The 18426-nt window shown below is 41.5% G+C and overlaps 1 protein-coding gene across 1 annotated transcript in view; it reads left to right on the top strand.

The window, feature by feature from the left end:
- Positions 1 to 18426, top strand: part of PTPRN2 (protein tyrosine phosphatase receptor type N2) — a 1389072-nt gene that overhangs the window by 874834 nt on the left and 495812 nt on the right. Inside the window, exon 12 of the mRNA XM_075315450.1 lies at positions 8879 to 8943. Within this exon, the coding sequence (XP_075171565.1) occupies positions 8879 to 8943 (65 nt within the window). The remainder of the gene's footprint in view (positions 1 to 8878; positions 8944 to 18426) is intronic.

Here is an 18426-nt window from a genome sequence, read left to right as displayed (position 1 = left end):
AATAAGGCACCATTATGATCTTCTTTATGGGGAATGTTACAAATAGATCACCTATATTTGCAAATCTTCCTTAGCCTACTCAAAACTTAAAGGGTACTTTAACTTTTTTGGTTTCTAAAATCTAACATGCATGAAATGCAAAATAAAGGGAGTCTAGGTCCTGAGCCCAACCCCCCATTGATCACTCAAAACACCCATCACATGGGCTTCTTAGGAAGCAGGTGTGCTCTGCTTTCCACTGTTTTTTGAAACTTTTTCATTTTTCACATTATTTATCATTTGATTCTAGGAGGACTCTTTAAAGAGAACCTGCTAGATAAAAAAAATGCTGTTAACCTGCATATATGAGGTTAATCTGCAGGTTAGTAGTGTTCTGAAACTGCCAAGAGTCGGCACTGAGAAGACCGCTGCCAGGAGGAAATTAACTTTATTCCTCCTGGCAGCCAAAGGCTTTCAGCCATTTTGATGGTGCTAGCACGGCTTAAATCACCGCTTTGCATAGTGAGTGGCAGCTTTAACCTCGACTCACAGCACTGACTGACAGCCGGCTCTAATACAGAGCTGTAATACTGAGCCGGCTGTCAGTCAGTGTCAGGGACATGGTTAAAGCTGCTGTTCTCTATGCACAAAGCTGTTGCATAAACCACTACCCTGATGGCTGAAAGCCCATGGCTGCCGGGAGAAATAAAGTTCATTACCTCCTGGCAGCAGAGCTCTTATTGCCGACGCCAGGGGGCTTCAGAACGCTATTAACATGAAGATTAACCCTATATATGCAGGTTAATAGATTTTTTTTTTTTTACAGGACCCTTTAAATTACATCATCAATGAATCTAATAATTTGTAAAACATACAATGTCACCAATGTCAGATAACACAATAGCGAAAAAATAAAACAATTACAAAACGCTTTGAACATGCATTTTTGCATAAATTAAATGCTACAAAAGTGTTCGCGAAAAGAAAAGCAGATAAGACATATATAAGATTAAAAAAAAAAAAAAAGGGAACTGCTTATTTCTCCAGAGCCAGCACCACTCTTGCTCACAGGTTGTGCCTGGTACTGCATCTCATCTCTATTTCACTGATTTAGCCTCAATTTGTACTGTTGTACATCGTGGAATCATGAATGGTGGTCTTGGATACCACTGGAAATATTATTGCACAGTTTTATTGAATTTCTATTGGAACGTCTTTCTTACTTTAGGTCCGTAAATATTTCGGCAATGTGCAGATGCAGGTAAATGATAATATCTCTGCTCCAGGGTAAAGTATATACCGATCATGTTAATAATCCCCTCCTATACAGAATACTTCAGAGAATCTTCGTATTTCAAAAACAAGGACGTGACACCGAAATAATCGATTATTCCCATTGTAGATTTTAGGTAGAAGTTTTGGCACGGCCTTACGATGTAAAAATTGCTTGGCTCAGAACGAGTGGTCAGAGTGCAGCGTTTAGCGCCCGGGGCTCCTTTACAATGAGGACCCCTGCTGACTTCTAATCCTTATATAGAAATTCTGCTTCCAGCTTTAAATTTAGCCTCTTGGGTTCTAAGAAAATAGCACATGCAGCCTTTTGACTTCATAACGCAATGATTGCTGTGTTCATGGCCAGCTTGTAGGGGAAGATATTTGAAGGACGTGATGAGAACATGGACATTTTCCCCCCTTATAGATAAAGCAATATATGTTTGAACAACATTCTTTGTTGCAGGCCAGATGGTTTCCAGCAAAATCATATTGAACTACACATCTAGTTATTGCTTCACGTATGTACGCCCCTTACTTCATAAATACAGTTGTAATATTTCTCTAGTGGGAAGATCTTCAGAGTCTATGAAATCTATTAGTGGTTGATTGATGGGGTTTTTTCAGTCTTAAATCTCCAGATGGAGGATAATAGGGTAATAAATTGGGGAATTGCATATCTGTAGTTTATTAATCTACAGTACGTGAAATATGAGAATACATTTTGCTGTAATCAGAAAAGGTTTCATATATTTCCCAGACAAGTAACTCCTTAAATCTGAATTTGCAGGGTATGATGGAATATAAAATATTTACAGTATGTTACAATGTTACTTCGGGATAGCGAGGGACAGGGGACTCTTATGCTGTGTCTTACACTAGGGGATCCTAGGCTATCCCTCACCTCCAGATTTCTCCTAATGGTGGAGATGCTAGAGTCCCATGCCTTACTATACTTCTGAGAAATTGTACTCTTGTATCCTCCTCCCCACAGGGAGGGACAGGGCAGGAGTGAGATGGTAAACAGTTAAGGACAGACAAGGGAAAACCAAAACTCTGACACACTGCAGACATAGGAATAGACAAAGAAAAACTCAAGAGAAAAACAAGAGCAGAAGGGTAGCAACAAAAAGGCAACAAGGGTTAACTCTAAAACCACACAAAGCAACAAGTAACACATCAGATTGTCTGGATCACCAAACCTCCCCAGACAAACTAAAGGGGGCTTTACACGGTAGTGATATCGGTACCGATATCGCTAGCGTGCGTACCCGCCCCCATCGTTTGTGCGACACGGGCATTACATCACACGGCTTACCTGCCCTGCGACGTCGCTCTGGCCGGCGATCCGCCTCCTTTCTAAGGGGGCGGGTCATGCAGCGTCACAGTGATGTCACACGGCAGGCGGCCAATAGAAATGCCACATTGCCGATGGAGGCAGGTAAGGAGATGTTCCTCGCTCCTGCAGTGTCACACATAGCGATGCGTGCTAGCGCGGGAACGAGGAACAACATCGCTAATGAGGGGTAAACGATTTTTTGTTTTAGGACGACCTCCCTGCGGCAAACAATTTTGGCCGCTTTTGCGATCGTTTTAGGTCGCACATAAGTGTCACACGCTGCGATAACGTTAATGACGCCGGATGCGCGTCACTAACGACGTGACCCCGATGATAAAACATTAACGATATCGTAGCGTGTAAAGCCCCCTTAAGATAAACTATAGCTGGCATAGGTGGAAGGATCCAGCCAGCATATCTAGGAGGGGAGCAGATGTGATTAGCTTTCCCCCCACAGCAGATGATGAAAGGAGACTAACAAGCAAAGTAGCAGAGATTAACTCCTGCTAGCCTACCTCTGATTTAACACTCAGCAGATCGACTACTGAGTCTGTGTGTGTAGATTACAGACACCAGAGGAACTATTAGTCGGAGTATCAGAATCTGTAGTCAGAACAGAACCCGACACTGCCATGTCGGCAAAGTTCGTGATAGTCTCTGTGTGACAATTTAGGATGATTGAAAAATCATAAATGCAATGTACTTGTAGGGGTGGACCAACACAAGCAATTGTCCCCAATCAGGAAACAAATCAGTGGTTCATGGTTAAAAAAATGATTTTTATTACATAAATTAAACAACACACATTTTTAAAAAAACAGAACTATCCTGTAGGGACACTATTAATTCCCAGAAAACATTTGTTACATCCAGACACAAGTGAGCCTATATGCTAGAATGACAGAAACTTCCATATATGTGGCAAAATACCATGAGGCAGTGCTGTTAGTAAGACCATACATGCACTGAAATACACATTATATCCATAAGGGTGCCCATACATAGAAAGAGCCTGATAGCTACAAAGTAAACACTGCCCTGATGTAACAAAAAGTCATCCCAAGGCTAACGCCACAATAGCTACCTGATGATTAACCTGGATCTGGGTAAAGCGTCCCTGCACCCCAACGCCGTTTCGCCCTTGCTTCTTCCGGGGGCTTTACCCAGATCCAGGTTAATCATCAGGTAGCTATTGTGGCGTTAGCCTTGGGATGACTTTTTGTTACATCAGGGCAGTGTTTACTTTGTAGCTATCAGGCTCTTTCTATGTATGGGCACAGTTATGGATATAATGTGTATTTCAGTGCATGTATGGTCTTAACAGCACTGCCTCATGGTATTTTGCCACATATATGGAAGTTTCTGTCATTCTAGCATATAGGCTCACTTGTGTCTGGATGTAACAAATGTTTTCTGGGAATTAATAGTGTCCCTACAGGATAGTTCTGTTTTTTTAAAAATGTGTGTTGTTTAATTTATGTAATAAAAATCATTTTTTTAACCATGAACCACTGATTTGTTTCCTGATTGGGGACAATTGCTTGTGTTGGTCCAGTTGAATTTAGTGGCATGAATATAGGGTCAGGTGAATTGTTGATTAAGTACTTGTAGGGGTGGAGTATTTATTGTGCAACTACAAAGGACTTATCCACACACCAGAAAAGGTCTCCAAGTTTGTGGATTTTCACCCAAATTTTTATTCTGTGTAATTAATTTTATTCTCTGGTAAATCCACAGCATTTCTGTAATCAAGTCCACAGTGGTTTTCACTACAGATTCTTTCCATCGGGTCCATGTGGATGGATGGATGGACCTTTAGTTTAAATTCCCTGAGTCACTCCAGAAATGTATGACCTTTATACACAAGTGTCACTGTTATATAACGGACTGTTGTGACGCCACATTGTCTTCTGATGTTATGTAAGGTCAAGATTGCCTTTGCTAAATATTTGTTAAGCTTTCAATATATAAAGAGTTGTCCTGGATAGGAAAGTCTTCTATTTATCCAGAAATAGGGTCACATTTGTCCAATAACTGTATTCGTATTGAAGTTCATACTCAGTGAAAAGGGAGAATCAAAGGACAAGTATGTGCTGTTTCCAGGGAGAATAAAATCAATACTTTTTTATTTAAAGGGGATCTTTCACCATATTTTTGCTACCTCATCTGAGAGCAGCATAATGTAGAAAAAGAAATCCTGATTTCACTTGTATATCACTTAAGGGTACGTTACACGCTGCGATATCAGTCCCGATGTCGCTAGCAAGCGTACCCGCCCCCTCGGTTGTGTGTCACGGGCAGATCGCTGCCCGTGGCGCACAACATCGCTAACACCCGTCACACGGACTTACCTTCCCTGCGACGTCGCTTTTGCCGGCGAACCGCCTCCTTTCTAAGGGGGCGGGTCGTGCGGCATCGCAGCGACGTCACACGGCAGCCATCCAATAGCAGAGGAGGGGCGGAGATGAGCGGCCGGAACATGCCGCCCACCTCCTTCCTTCCTCATTGCCGATGGATGGAGGTAAGGAGATGTTCGGCGCTCCTGCGGTGTCACACACAGCGATGTGTGCTGCTGTAGGAATGAGGAACAACATCGCTACTGACCAGACAACGATATTTGGTGTTGACTTCTCTCCAACACCAACGATTTTTGTCTCTTTTGCGATCGTTTTAGGTCGCTCCAGCCTGTCATACGCTGCGACGTCGCTAATAACGCCGGATGTGCGTCACAAACACCGTGACCCCGACGATATATCTTTAGCGATGTCGCAGCGTGTAAAGCACCCTTTAGTTTACTGGGTTCAGCAATTGTTATTCAGTCAGAGATTACTCTGCTATGGGTGTAGTAGTGCTCAGAAAAATAACCCCGCCCACACTACTGATTGGCAAGTCTCTGTGTACATTGTATATTGACAGTAAGGCTGCTTTCACACATCCGGCTTGAGCTGTGCGGCTCAATCCGGCTGTGCAAGCTATGCAACGGATGCGGTGAAAACACCGCATCCTTTTCATACGTTTTTCCCATGCGGCTTGTCCGGTTTTTGCCGCTTGCGGCATGCTACTGAGCATGCGCAGTGGCAAAAACCGCATGCGGCGGCCGGATGCGGTTTTGGCCGCATCCGGCTGCCATAGGCATGCATTGAAAAATGCGCTGCATCGGCGAGATGCGGCGAGATGCGTTTTTTTTTGCCGCACGAAAAAACGTGCCAGGCAACGTTCCATCCGGCCGCTGCATCGGCTAAATCTGCCGCATGCAGCAAAAACCGGATAGAACGCAAGGCCATGCGGCACAATGCGGCACTAATTAAAGTCTATGCAGGAAAAACGCAACCGGCAGCAAAAAAAAACGGTTGCGATTTTCCTGCAAAGTGCCGGATTGTGCCGCATTGCAGAAACCACAGGTGTGAAAGCGCCTAAGCTGCTAATCAGTGATGGGGCAGCTAGTCCAACAGTGATAATCTAGTGCTGATAAAATACTGATTGTATTGAATCACCAGCACAAAAGCTAATCCCTGAAATCTGTGTATCAGCCACAACCTTATGCTGCCGTCAGATTACATGGCAAAAACCTGCCATTCAAACATTGCGAGCGGCTCGCACTGGGCTGAGCACCGAGCGTACCCGAGCACAGCGATGATCGCATGAGTGGTGTTCGTAGGTAAAGCACCCGAACTCTGTTTTTTTTTTTGTAAAGTTTGTGTTTTCTACCTTGGATTCGCTCATTTCTAATCAGTAGTGACAAATTCCCTTTAAATTGTTGTTTCTTGATAGGTTGAGTCTACAGACCAGCCATATTGGTTGGTATCTTCAGTTTTCTGAACATTTCAGTAATTCCTTATTTTACATTAATGTACTTGGAGTTGCCAGATTATCAGAATTTAGAAAGTGTTGGACTATCGGATTTTTTGGCATATCAGATGCCAAATTAAAGGAATTTATACGTGTCTGTTCCCTGTTTCTCATCTTTAATTCATTCTGTCTTTTTTCTTCAAGAGCTGTGAAATTCAGTTTGATCACCTCCATGTATCATCTTACCAATCATCTTGACCCCCTTATTCCCATCAATACTGGAACCACTAGACGTGGCAGAGAGGGCAAAGGCTATATTCCGTTGAAAGAAAACGCTTCCCGAAATTCCCAGAGGTTATAATTCAGGGTGCTGACTAAATTATTTCAGTGTAGAAACGTGCTTAATTATATGGATTACTGAATAAATTGTCAAGTGTAAGGAATTATTCCGATAAATTAAAATACTAATTAAACAGGCTGTTGCAGAATTTTGAGAACATTATAGGGTTCCGCTTCTTCAGGTAATTTGCATATCCTTCATCTATGAATTTAATTTTGAAGGGCTTCATTTTTGTATTTCAAAACCCTTTGTTTCACACAAATACAAAACGAGGTCTTATGTTGCCCATTGCTTTGAATGTTCCAAATGAGTTCTACTTTTATTAGGAAAAAGAAATTAAATTCTAAAATGTGTCCTTTTCTATTCAGGATAAATTGTGGAACTGTAATATGAAAAGAGAAAGATTTGATTTAAAAATAATGAGATTCTGAGACATTTTCAGCTTGTGCTTAATCCTAGAGAATGAAAAAAATAAGGAATTTTTTTTAAGTACAAAAGTTTGATCCTGTTTTTTTTATTGATAGCTTACTTATAAGAAAGCAGTATTTTTATACTGATGGAAGGATGCAGCTCTGGAAAAAACACCCACAGAGGATAGACATGGTATCATGGTATCTAGTCTAAGAAATTGTACCATGATATGGTGGCCATGTGAATAAATGGCAGTGTCGGGGTTCTTCAGAGCGGGAAACTACATAACCCTAAACCAGGGTCCTCAACTCTTCCCACCTTGAGAGCCACATTCAGCTCTGAAAAATGATAGTGAGACACATTTTGGGTTCACTCACACTGGCATATACATTGGACAGTGTTATCCAATGGTTTATCATATAGCACTCTCTCTAATATTATACCATGGGGCAGTGCCGATCAGCACTTTCTTTCTCAGGCCGATCTGACTGCGAGCACCCATACAAATCTATGGGTGTGTGCAAACTATCGAATTACTCTCGGATGGGATCAGAGTGCAGTCCGATCTATGCCTACATAAACAATGAATCAGTGAAGGAAGATGAAAAAGGGGTGGACATAACATTGGTGCAACCGGTGCAGCTGCATTGGGGCCCAACGGGTAAGGGGGTCCTTTTACACCTCCAAAACAGGTGGAATTGTGCGTTATGATGAGCTACTAGACTGTAAAAGACACATATATTGTTTTTGCACAGGAGCCTTCATCAGTCTGTGTCCGCCTGTGTGCGCTGCCATGGACCAAACAAGCAATCAACAGGAAGTGAGCTCAGTTGCAGCGCTCATTTCCTGTTGATTAACTCGTTTGGTTCAGAGGCGAAAATAAGGCATCCGGCGCTGATTGGATGCATGGCTTGCGTGAAGACACAGCTGTGATCCCTGGCACTGTGAGCCACAGCCCCGTCGGAACTACGCAGGTATGGGAGGTGAGTGTAGGCTTTATTATTTTATCTGGAGGAAACATGTGGAATCAAAGGGGTTGTCCTAGTACTGGACAAACCCTTTACTATAAGCTCATATAGTGCTCACAAGGCTGTTGCTTGCAACCGTCTTTGGCTCAGGTGGCTTATTGGGTGCAATGGTACCAGTCAGATATTTTCGAAAGATCTATTGAGACAGCCTTTTTCACAATTTCATTGGCATAAATTGTACAAAGCAACGTTTGGGGTTTTCTCTCCACTGATATTTACACTAAATTTCTCCTTCTAAGAGAACTTATTACAATTTTAACGTTCTTAGGGAGTTGCAAAATTGGAGTCAAAATTAGAGAAGTGCTCTAAGGCAAATCGCCGCTGCTATTACATTAGATTACGTCTGTAAAAAGTTCCCTGGTATTATCCATTTGTGCTAAGGGCGCTAATGGCCTGACACAGCTGCCATGTAGGTGTTGTGACAATAATAGTTTTGGAAAGGATGCATATTCTGCCTGACATGCTAATCACAATGGCTGGCTATCATCCTCATGCTTTGTCTTAAGTCTCTAGTAAAATAATGCTTTGCCGTGTCAACGGTCGCAATACGAATGGAATATAATTAGGATAGTTGTCTTTCATAGGATTCTCCTGTCTGCTGATAAGTCCTGATAGAGTACATGCTTATAAAAGAAGGTCCGACATTCGGTGATTTTTTTTTTTGCGGTAAGATCTCTACATTCAAATAAGCTTTTGCTTTTTTTTGTCTCATCCTAATAGCTGCCAATAAAGAGAAGATTGAAAAATCCACAGGACTAAGAATTCTGCAGACCGGGGTTGCTGAGGTAGGACTTATATATTCCTCTTTTATGTGTTTTATGCAGACAAATATCTGCTATTTGTCAATATGAGTGTTCTTACTGTGAAACTAGAAATCTGTTGCTTGGCTTAGCGCTCTCCCACCAAAGACATTCCACCATGTAAAATTGGCTGCAATCTGTTTTCTTTATGGGTTTTTTTTGCCTTTCTATTGCGGATATGTTTGCAATCAAAGTGTTTATCACCTAATGAGTTAACTTTTGTTAAAGGGGCTGTTCACTTCATTTTTCCAAGCTCCATCAATATAATGTTGAGAAACAAGGCTTCTCTCAGATACGTTGTGCTGCCAATACTGCCTGTGAGTGGTGCTATTGCGGTCTGCTCTTCCCCTTCTCGTGACCCTGGGGCTCCGTGACCTCTGATGTCCGGTGATGTCACCACTAGTCACATCCCAGCATTGCTCCTGCTTGCGGGGCTATATAGTGAAGGAGAGAGCTGGGAGAAGCTAGGCTGTGACTCTGGGCTGTAACAAGCGGTGAAACACCACCCACAGCCCAGTGCCTCACGGAGACTGGAGTCGGCCACGGTGATGTCAGGTCAACTGGAAGTTGACCTGACATCATTGAATCCAAGAGGTCACAGAGACCCGGAGTCACGAGAAGGGTTGAGCGGACCACAATAGCGTCGCTATTGTCAACACAAGGTATTTTAGAGAAGCCTTGTTTCTCAACATTATATTGATGTGGCTTGGAAAAATAAGTAGTGAACCACCCCTTTAAATCCAAATGAGTGTCACCAGATAGTTTTCACTCGGGGGCAGCTACGTCTTCCTCCTGTATTGATTTCGCCTTCCTCTAGAACATTGCTGAAGAATAGTTTGGACTAGACAGACTTTTTTCTGCTCTATGTTACTATGATTGTTAAAGAGAATCTGTCTCCAGGTTTTTGCTAACTCATCTGAAAGTAGAGACCCTTAGGTCAATGTCACACTTGCGAGTGACTTGGCGAGTCTCGCATCGGCATCACCCGGCAGGTCACACCCTCTCTAGACAGGAGAGTCTCAGCTGCATAGAAATATATACAGCCGACCCTCTCCTGTCAGTAGAGTGTACGGCCCTGCTGGGTGATGCCAATGCAAGACTCGCCAAGTCACTCGCAAGTGTGACTCTGGCCTTAATCCAACAATGCAGCATGTAGTTTACTGGTTACAGTGGTTATCACACATAGTGTTTACATTTAGCAATGTTGCAGAGCTAAGAAAGCTGCTCCCACCAGACTCTTTATGTACAATGTCTATAGACAGTGAGCTGACAACCAAAGCAGGGGGTGTGTTGAACTACTAGGCATGCCCTGCTGTAGACTAGCAATGATAATCCTCTGGTGCTAAAACAAACATTGCAAGTAAACAACAGCACAAACTGACAAGAGAGGCATGGCTGAATTCTCTGTATTAACCCCTATAGCATTGCAAACGTCTGATGACAGATACCCTTTAAGATCTAACTTGGAATGTTTTCCTGCGGAATATCTTGTTTTATGAGAATGCTGCTAGCTTGGTAGAATTTGTATCAATAGTAAAAAATATTGTCATTGACACATTGGAGAATTTTTAATTCATACTCTTAAAAACATCAGTTTGGGGAAATTTATGGACATGCACTGCCTCATTGAATAATATTGGTTCAAATGCAATCTAATTTTTCGATGGATAGCAGTCGGACCGAAAATGCGGTCGCCTGCATTAGCCCTTTCTGACAGCAATCATTTTTTTTTTTCACCTGGCTAATACGGTACCAGAACCATTTTTTTTTAAAATAAATAAAGGAATTGATAAGTGAAATGCGCCAGTAATACTGGCCTTGAGCACACTGTCTAACCTGGAGAATTTGTATTATTCAGTAATGTGGGTGTAAATTCTGTATATTCTGTATTCAAGTCCTTGAGTATTGACAGCTGAAAATCCGTCATATTCCTGTATTGAATGACAAAGAGAATACATTACTTATCCACCTACAGATATACAATTGTATTACATTAGGTTACCATTTTGATTGCTTTTCCGGCACTTTACATGCATGTGTAATTTCCTCTGAGCTAAGAGAAGCTTTTTCAGTTGTGATTAACTGAGCTGTTTAACATTATATTTTAAAAATGGCCCAGTCTCTCCCCAACTGAAATAGATAAAAGCAAACTAAACAATATTATATATATATATATACAGTTAGGTCCAGAAATATTTGGACAGTGACACAAGTTTTGTTATTTTAGCTGTTTACAAAAACATGTTCAGAAATACAATTATATATATAATATGGGCTGAAAGTGCACACTCCCAGCTGCAATATGAGAGTTTTCACATCCAAATCGGAGAAAGGGTTTAGGAATCATAGCTCTGTAATGCATAGCCTCCTCTTTTTCAAGGGACCAAAAGTAATTGGACAAGGGACTCTAAGGGCTGCAATTAACTCTGAAGGCATCTCCCTCGTTAATCTGTAATCAATGAAGTAGGTAAAAGGTCTGGGGTTGATTACAGGTGTGTGGTTTTGCATTTGGAAGCTGTTGCTGTGACCAGACAACATGCGGTCTAAGGAACTCTCAATTGAGGTGAAGCAGAACATCCTGAGGCTGAAAAAAAAGAAAAAATCCATCAGAGAGATAGCAGACATGCTTGGAGTAGCAAAATCAACAGTCGGGTACATTCTGAGAAAAAAGGAATTGACTGGTGAGCTTGGGAACTCAAAAAGGCCTGGGTGTCCACGGATGACAACAGTGGTGGATGATCGCCGCATACTTTCTTTGGTGAAGAAGAACCCATTCACAACATCAACTGAAGTCCAGAACACTCTCAGTGAAGTAGGTGTATCTGTCTCTAAGTCAACAGTAAAGAGAAGACTCCATGAAAGTAAATACAAAGGGTTCACATCTAGATGCAAACTATTCATCAATTCCAAAAATAGACAGGCCAGAGTTACATTTGCTGAAAAACACCTCATGAAGCCAGCTCAGTTCTGGAAAAGTATTCTATGGACAGAGGAGACAAAGATCAACCTGTACCAGAATGATGGGAAGAAAAAAGTTTGGAGAAGAAAGGGAACGGCACATGATCCAAGGCACACCACATCCTCTGTAAAACATGGTGGAGGCAACGTGATGGCATGGGCATGCATGGCTTTCAATGGCACTGGGTCACTTGTGTTTATTGATGACATAACAGCAGACAAGAGTAGCCGGATGAATTCTGAAGTGTACCGGGATATACTTTCAGCCCAGATTCAGCCAAATGCCGCAAAGTTGATCGGACGGCGCTTCATAGTACAGATGGACAATGACCCCAAGCATACAGCCAAAGCTACCCAGGAGTTCATGAGTGCAAAAAAGTGGAACATTCTGCAATGGCCAAGTCAATCACCAGATCTTAACCCAATTGAGCATGCATTTCACTTGCTCAAATCCAGACTTAAGACGGAAAGACCCACAAACAAGCAAGACCTGAAGGCTGCGGCTGTAAAGGCCTGGCAAAGCATTAAGAAGGAGGAAACCCAGCGTTTGGTGATGTCCATGGGTTCCAGACTTAAAGCAGTGATTGCCTCCAAAGGATTTGCAACAAAATATTGAAAATAAAAATATTTTGTTTGGGTTTTGTTTATTTGTCCAATTACTTTTGACCTCCTAAAATGTGGAGTGTTTGTAAAGAAATGTGTACAATTCCTACAATTTCTATCAGATATTTTTGTTCAAACCTTCAAATTAAACGTTACAATCTGCACTTGAATTCTGTTGTAGAGGTTTCATTTCCAATCCAATGTGGTGGCATGCAGGGCCCAACTCGCGAAAATTGTGTCACTGTCCAAATATTTCTGGACCTAACTGTATACAGTGTGTTTATATATATATATATATATATATATATATATATATATATATATGTGTGTATATATATATAGTATATATATATATAGTATATCAGAAAAGTGAGTACACCCCCCAAATTTTTGTAAATATTTCCTCAACGTTCATACAATGTAATGTAGTCAGTGTGCAGCTTGTATAACAGTGTAAATTTGGTGTTTCCTCTAAGTAACTCAACACACAGCCATTAATGTGTAAACTGCTGGTAACAAATGTGAGTACACACCTAAGTAAAAATAGCCAAATTGTGCCTAATTGGTCATTTTCCCTCCCAGGTGTTATGTGACTTATTACTGGTACAAGGTCACAAGTGTGAACGGGGAGCAGGTGTGTTACATTTGCTGTTATCTATCATACTGGTCTCTGGTTCAGCATGGCACCTCATGGCAAAATATTCTCTGAAAAATAGAAATGTTGCTTTATATAAAGAAGGCCTAAGCTACAAGAAGATTGCCAACACCCTGAAACTGAGCTGCAGCACGGTGGCCAAGACCATACAGTGGTTTAACAAGACAGGTTCCACTCAGAACAGGCATCGCCATGGTCGACCAAAGTAGTTGAATGAGTGCTGCCAGCATTGCTGCAGAGGTTAAAGGAGTGGAGTGTTAGTCTGTTGGTGCTCAGACCATATGACGCACACTGCATCAAACTGGTTTGCATGCCTATCATCCCAGAATGACGCCTCTTCTAAAGACAATGCACAAGAAACCTTACAAACAGTTTGCTGAAGACAAGCAGACTAAGGACATTGATTACTGGAACCATGTCCTGTGGTCTTATGAGACCAAAATAAACTTCTTTGATTCAGTTAGTGTCATAGTGTCAACTGTGTCTGGCCGCTATCACATGAGGAGTGCAAAGACAAGAGTGTCTTGCCTACAGTCAAGCATGGTGGTGAGAGTGTCATGGTTTGGGGCTACATGAGTGCTGCCAGCTGTGGGGAGCTCAAGTTCATTGAGGGACTAAGCATGGAGAAGAGAAAAAGTAGAAGAGAACTACCTGAGAACTTGAGTACCTGAGAACCAAAATTGTTGAAAAATATTAACAATGTCAAAGTTACAAGTCCATCTCCAGAGATCTTGATGCACAACATGTCCACGGTGCACAACATAATCAAGACATTTACAACTCATGGCATTGTAGCTATCTCTCGGAAGCAATTTATTGCAGTTATTTATTCCAAAGGGTGTGCAACAAAATATTAAGTAGAGGATTCCAACAATTTTGTTTCGTTTTCGGGTGATGATCCTAAAATGCCCTCTAAATTTGTCAGATGATCTTGATGTGACGTTCTCTAAGCTTTTGATTGCACACTCATGTCCACCTTTTCAATATTTCAGTACTTTTTGCACAACTTGTTCTCTAACAAGAAGCCTAAAGGCAATATTAACAACACATGTTTGCTCCATGACTCACTCAATACATTTCTTCTTGCTTCAATTAGAATTGGTATTAAACAGTCCTCCTTATCATGCTGTTTACATTTTTACATCATAAGACTAAGACAACACCTAACAATTGAACATCAGTACTTCGCCATTGTGAGGCTTCAAGCAGGATGTTCTGAGACTGAAGTATCCACTGAGCTTAGAGTGTCACAGAGTGTCATTAACAGGTTGAAACAGAAATATAGAGAGACTGAAAGAGTCATAGAAAAGCAGAGAAGTGGACGTCCTTTGGCCACATCCTATACTGATGACTGCTTCATTGTGAACAATGCCCTCCAGAACTGGATGAAGATGCCACACAACTCCTGACTTATTTAAGGGAGGTGAGAGGCAACCAATTGTCATGACAAACTCTTTCATTAGTGTGTTCTCCATGGTAAATGACCTGCAAGGCTACCTGACCTACCTGACCACACCACCAGGCACAGGCACCATTGACTGGCTGGATGAGGGACTAGAGGTCCTTAGTGCTATTCACTGATGAAAGTCAATTCATGTTAAGCAGAAATGATGTCCATCAATTTTGGTGGAGTTGTCAAGGAGAGTGCTATGCAACAGCAACTCTTGTCATGAAACGAGCCTTTGGTGGTGGTGGTGCTGTTACAGTGTGGGTTGGTGTGTCTCCTCAGTACAAAACTGCCCTACCCTGTGTGAATGTTACAGTGACAAGCCCCTACTACTTGAATAATATTAATCCAGTCATTGCTCCTCTGCATGAAAAACACAGGCCTATCTTTATGGACGACAATTCTTCAGCTCATCAAGGTCACATCATTAGGGAACGGCTGCTGGAGACTGGGGAACCTCAAATGGAGCAGCCTGCACTTTCTCTAGACCTGAATCCCATAAAAAAAACCTATCGGATCAGCAGAGTCACCATGTACAGGCTCGTAACTCTGTACCCCAGAACCCCAATGATGTGATAGCCGCCCTTCAAGAAGACTGGGATGCCATGCCTCAGCAGATAATAACGCCATTTGTGACCAGCAGAAGACGTCATTGTCGGCTATAGTTGATGCTCAAGGCCACATGACACATTATTGAGACATTGACATTTTTGGCGGAATGCCCACCACCATTGTTGGCTTTGAAGAAATTGTTTGAGTTGAGGAATTTATCATTGCATGCTTCTACTTAGATGTTCTTCTTTTATGATAAAATGTCACTGTAGTGTGAACTTTTTACGTTTTACATAAATTTCACCCAAAAAAAAGCAAAAATCCTTTTTGTGAGTAGTATGTATACTTTGTTTTGGCTTTTTGTAATGGTTCACAATTTTTTCCACGAATGGTAAGGAAGTTAAAAACAATCTCCCCTTCACATGATCCCCTATCAAATTGCTTCAGAATCCCCTTAGACCATTCCAAGTTCTTTGTTTGAAATTTTCTTCCTTAAAAGTTTAGTGGTGACCCTGATTCCTGGAACTGCAGGGCATTTTCCTGGTTTGTCTCAATCAACATCCTCAAAATTACCTAATTGGTGTATTTATAACAGACCATCCCCACTTGCGATCTCTCTTCTTTATGGACACATCTCCTAATAAAAAATAGTTTCATAAAAAAAATACGTCAATTTATTATACATACCTCAAAAATAGTGCAAAGAAACCCTACAAACAACTGATTATATCAAAGCAACCCCCATAAATCTATATTTACGGAAGATTTTGAAAAGTTAAGGCTCTGAGAATGCAATGACATAATACCCAAATTTTGCCATAAAATATGTTTATATTGCGCTGCGGAAATAATGGTGGTATATAAGCAAATAAAATAAATCAATTTATGCTACATTTACTAATACATCTGATTTAAAAATATCAATGTCTTCTCCTTAAGAAATAAAAAAGCTAATTATTGGCTCCCTAAGCTGATTTAGGACATAGATTCCCTATGTAACCTCTTATCACATCTCTGATAACACGGCACTGACTAGAGAGCTGCAGGCAGTGACTTTGCTCACGTCTTCTATTTGTGTATCATTCCTTGCAGTGTACAAAATGTTACACGAGATCATGTATCAACCTAACAAGATTATTTTATTAGATGTGTTTCAGAATTTACTTATTAAATAGATGCATCTTACTATGAAACACATCATTTACATTCATGCTTCCAATATTTCACAGAACTAGAGGCAGCGTGAATCAGAGGCTGCGTTGTTGCAATTGAGTAGGCTTGACTCAGTACTGTATTTCAGAGAAAATATACTTTGAGAAGCTGGCCGAGGACTATGGCACCGATTCATCAAGACCTGCATTGCTCATACCGATCTAGATGAGGAGATGTGCTAGAGTCAAACGCTACTGATTCATTACCCCCTTCACTACCTTGGACATACCTGTACATCCTAAGCCATATCTGTCCCTTTAATGCAGGCTCACGGGGTGAGCCCGCATTTTTTTCCTGCAACTGATATGTGCAGCTAACAGGTGCGGGTGGATCGGCGATCTTCCTACTCCTGTTAAAGAGTTAAGTCCTGCTGTCATTCTCTGACAGTGGGAATTGATGCGCACTGGCGATAGGTGGTCATGACAGTTGGTGGTCAGCTGATGACCTTCGTCGCTGTCATAACTCACTTCCTGCGAATGCCGGCAGACCACCAGCATTCACAGGAGAACAATATTTCTGCAGCGATGAAGCATCGTTCTGAACAGCAGAAGCAATCAGATAGTGCAGGCTTAAAGACCCCAACAGAGCTAGTAAAATCAATAAAAAGTAAAAAAACAAAGTTCAACTCACCCTCCTTTTGCTCCATTGAAAATAAAACAATTAAAAAATATACATATTTGGTATCCAAACATTCAGAAATTCCTCCTCTATCAAAATACAAAATCAATTAATCTGATCTGTGAAAGGGCATAGCGAGAAAAAAAAAATCAAAACTCCAGAATTATGTTTTTTTGGTTCCTCCATGATTGCAATATAACGCAATAAGACTCAATCAAAACGTAGCATCTACCCAAAAATGCTATGATTAAAAACATCAGCTCAAGATGCAAAAGTAAGCCATCGCTGAGCCCCAGATCCCGAAAAACTTGAACTCTGTGGGTCTCAGGAAATGGTGATATAAGCAAAATTATTTTCTTGAAAAATTTCTGTATTTTTTTTCACCACTTAGATAAAAGCAAAACTATACATGTTTGGTATCTACGAATTCGTTCTGACCTGGGGAATCATAATGTCAGGTCAGTTTTATTATATAGTGAACATGGTAAATAAAAATAAAAAAAAAACTAAAAAAACAATCGTGGAGTTGCATTTTTTTTTTTTTGCAATTTTGGATTTTTTTTCCCAATCTTCACAGTATGGGGCAGAATGAATGGCGTAGTTCAAAAATGCAATTTGTTCCACAAAAATGAAGCCCTCATGTAGGTATATTGATGGGTATAATAAAAAAGTTATGCCTTTTGGAAAAAGGAAAAATCGGAAAATCGCTGGATGGTGAAGAGGTTAGGAGGTGCACCCCTCTCAATGAAGCAGGAGCATCAGGCAAGTGTGTGCCTGCCGTAAATCTTACTCTAGTCCTTGTTGGAGTAAGATTTGTGGCTGCCGCTCATAATGAATTTGCCAAGAGTTGCAATATTTTAGCGCAGCCATGATTATCGCCAACATTTTACAACTTTTCAAAGTTTTTAGACCAGAATACTGTCGTAAAGCCTTTGATGATTTAGGCTCTATATGTCTCATCTGATTGATCTGATGATTTCCTTGAGAATTCCTCCTGCTTGACAGGTTTGTCCCTAAAGGCGGCGTTACACGCAACGACGGATCTAACGATATATCGCCGGGGTCACGGATTCCATGACGCACATCCGGCATCGTTAGCGACGTCATTGCGTGTGACACCAACGAATGAGCGTTAACGATGGAAAATACTCACCTTATCGTCCATCGTTGACACGTCGTTCATTTTCAAAATATCGTTCGTTGATTGTGGAGATCCCCGGTTGTTCGTCGTTCCCGAGGCAGCACATATCGCTACGTGTGACACCTCGATACCGACAAACTACAGCTTACCTACGGCCGTCGGCAATGTGGAAGGAAGGAGGTGGGCGGGATGTTACGTCCCACTCATCTCCGCCCCTCCGCTTCTATTGGACGGCTGCCGTGTGGGCAGGTAAGTTCCGTATGACGGCTCCAATCGATTTGT

The sequence above is a fragment of the Anomaloglossus baeobatrachus genome, chromosome 6 (assembly GCF_048569485.1).
Source record: "Anomaloglossus baeobatrachus isolate aAnoBae1 chromosome 6, aAnoBae1.hap1, whole genome shotgun sequence".
Lineage (NCBI taxonomy): Eukaryota > Metazoa > Chordata > Amphibia > Anura > Aromobatidae > Anomaloglossus > Anomaloglossus baeobatrachus.
The sequence above is the reverse complement of the archived record's forward strand: the minus strand, read 5'-3'. Positions and strand labels throughout refer to the sequence as shown.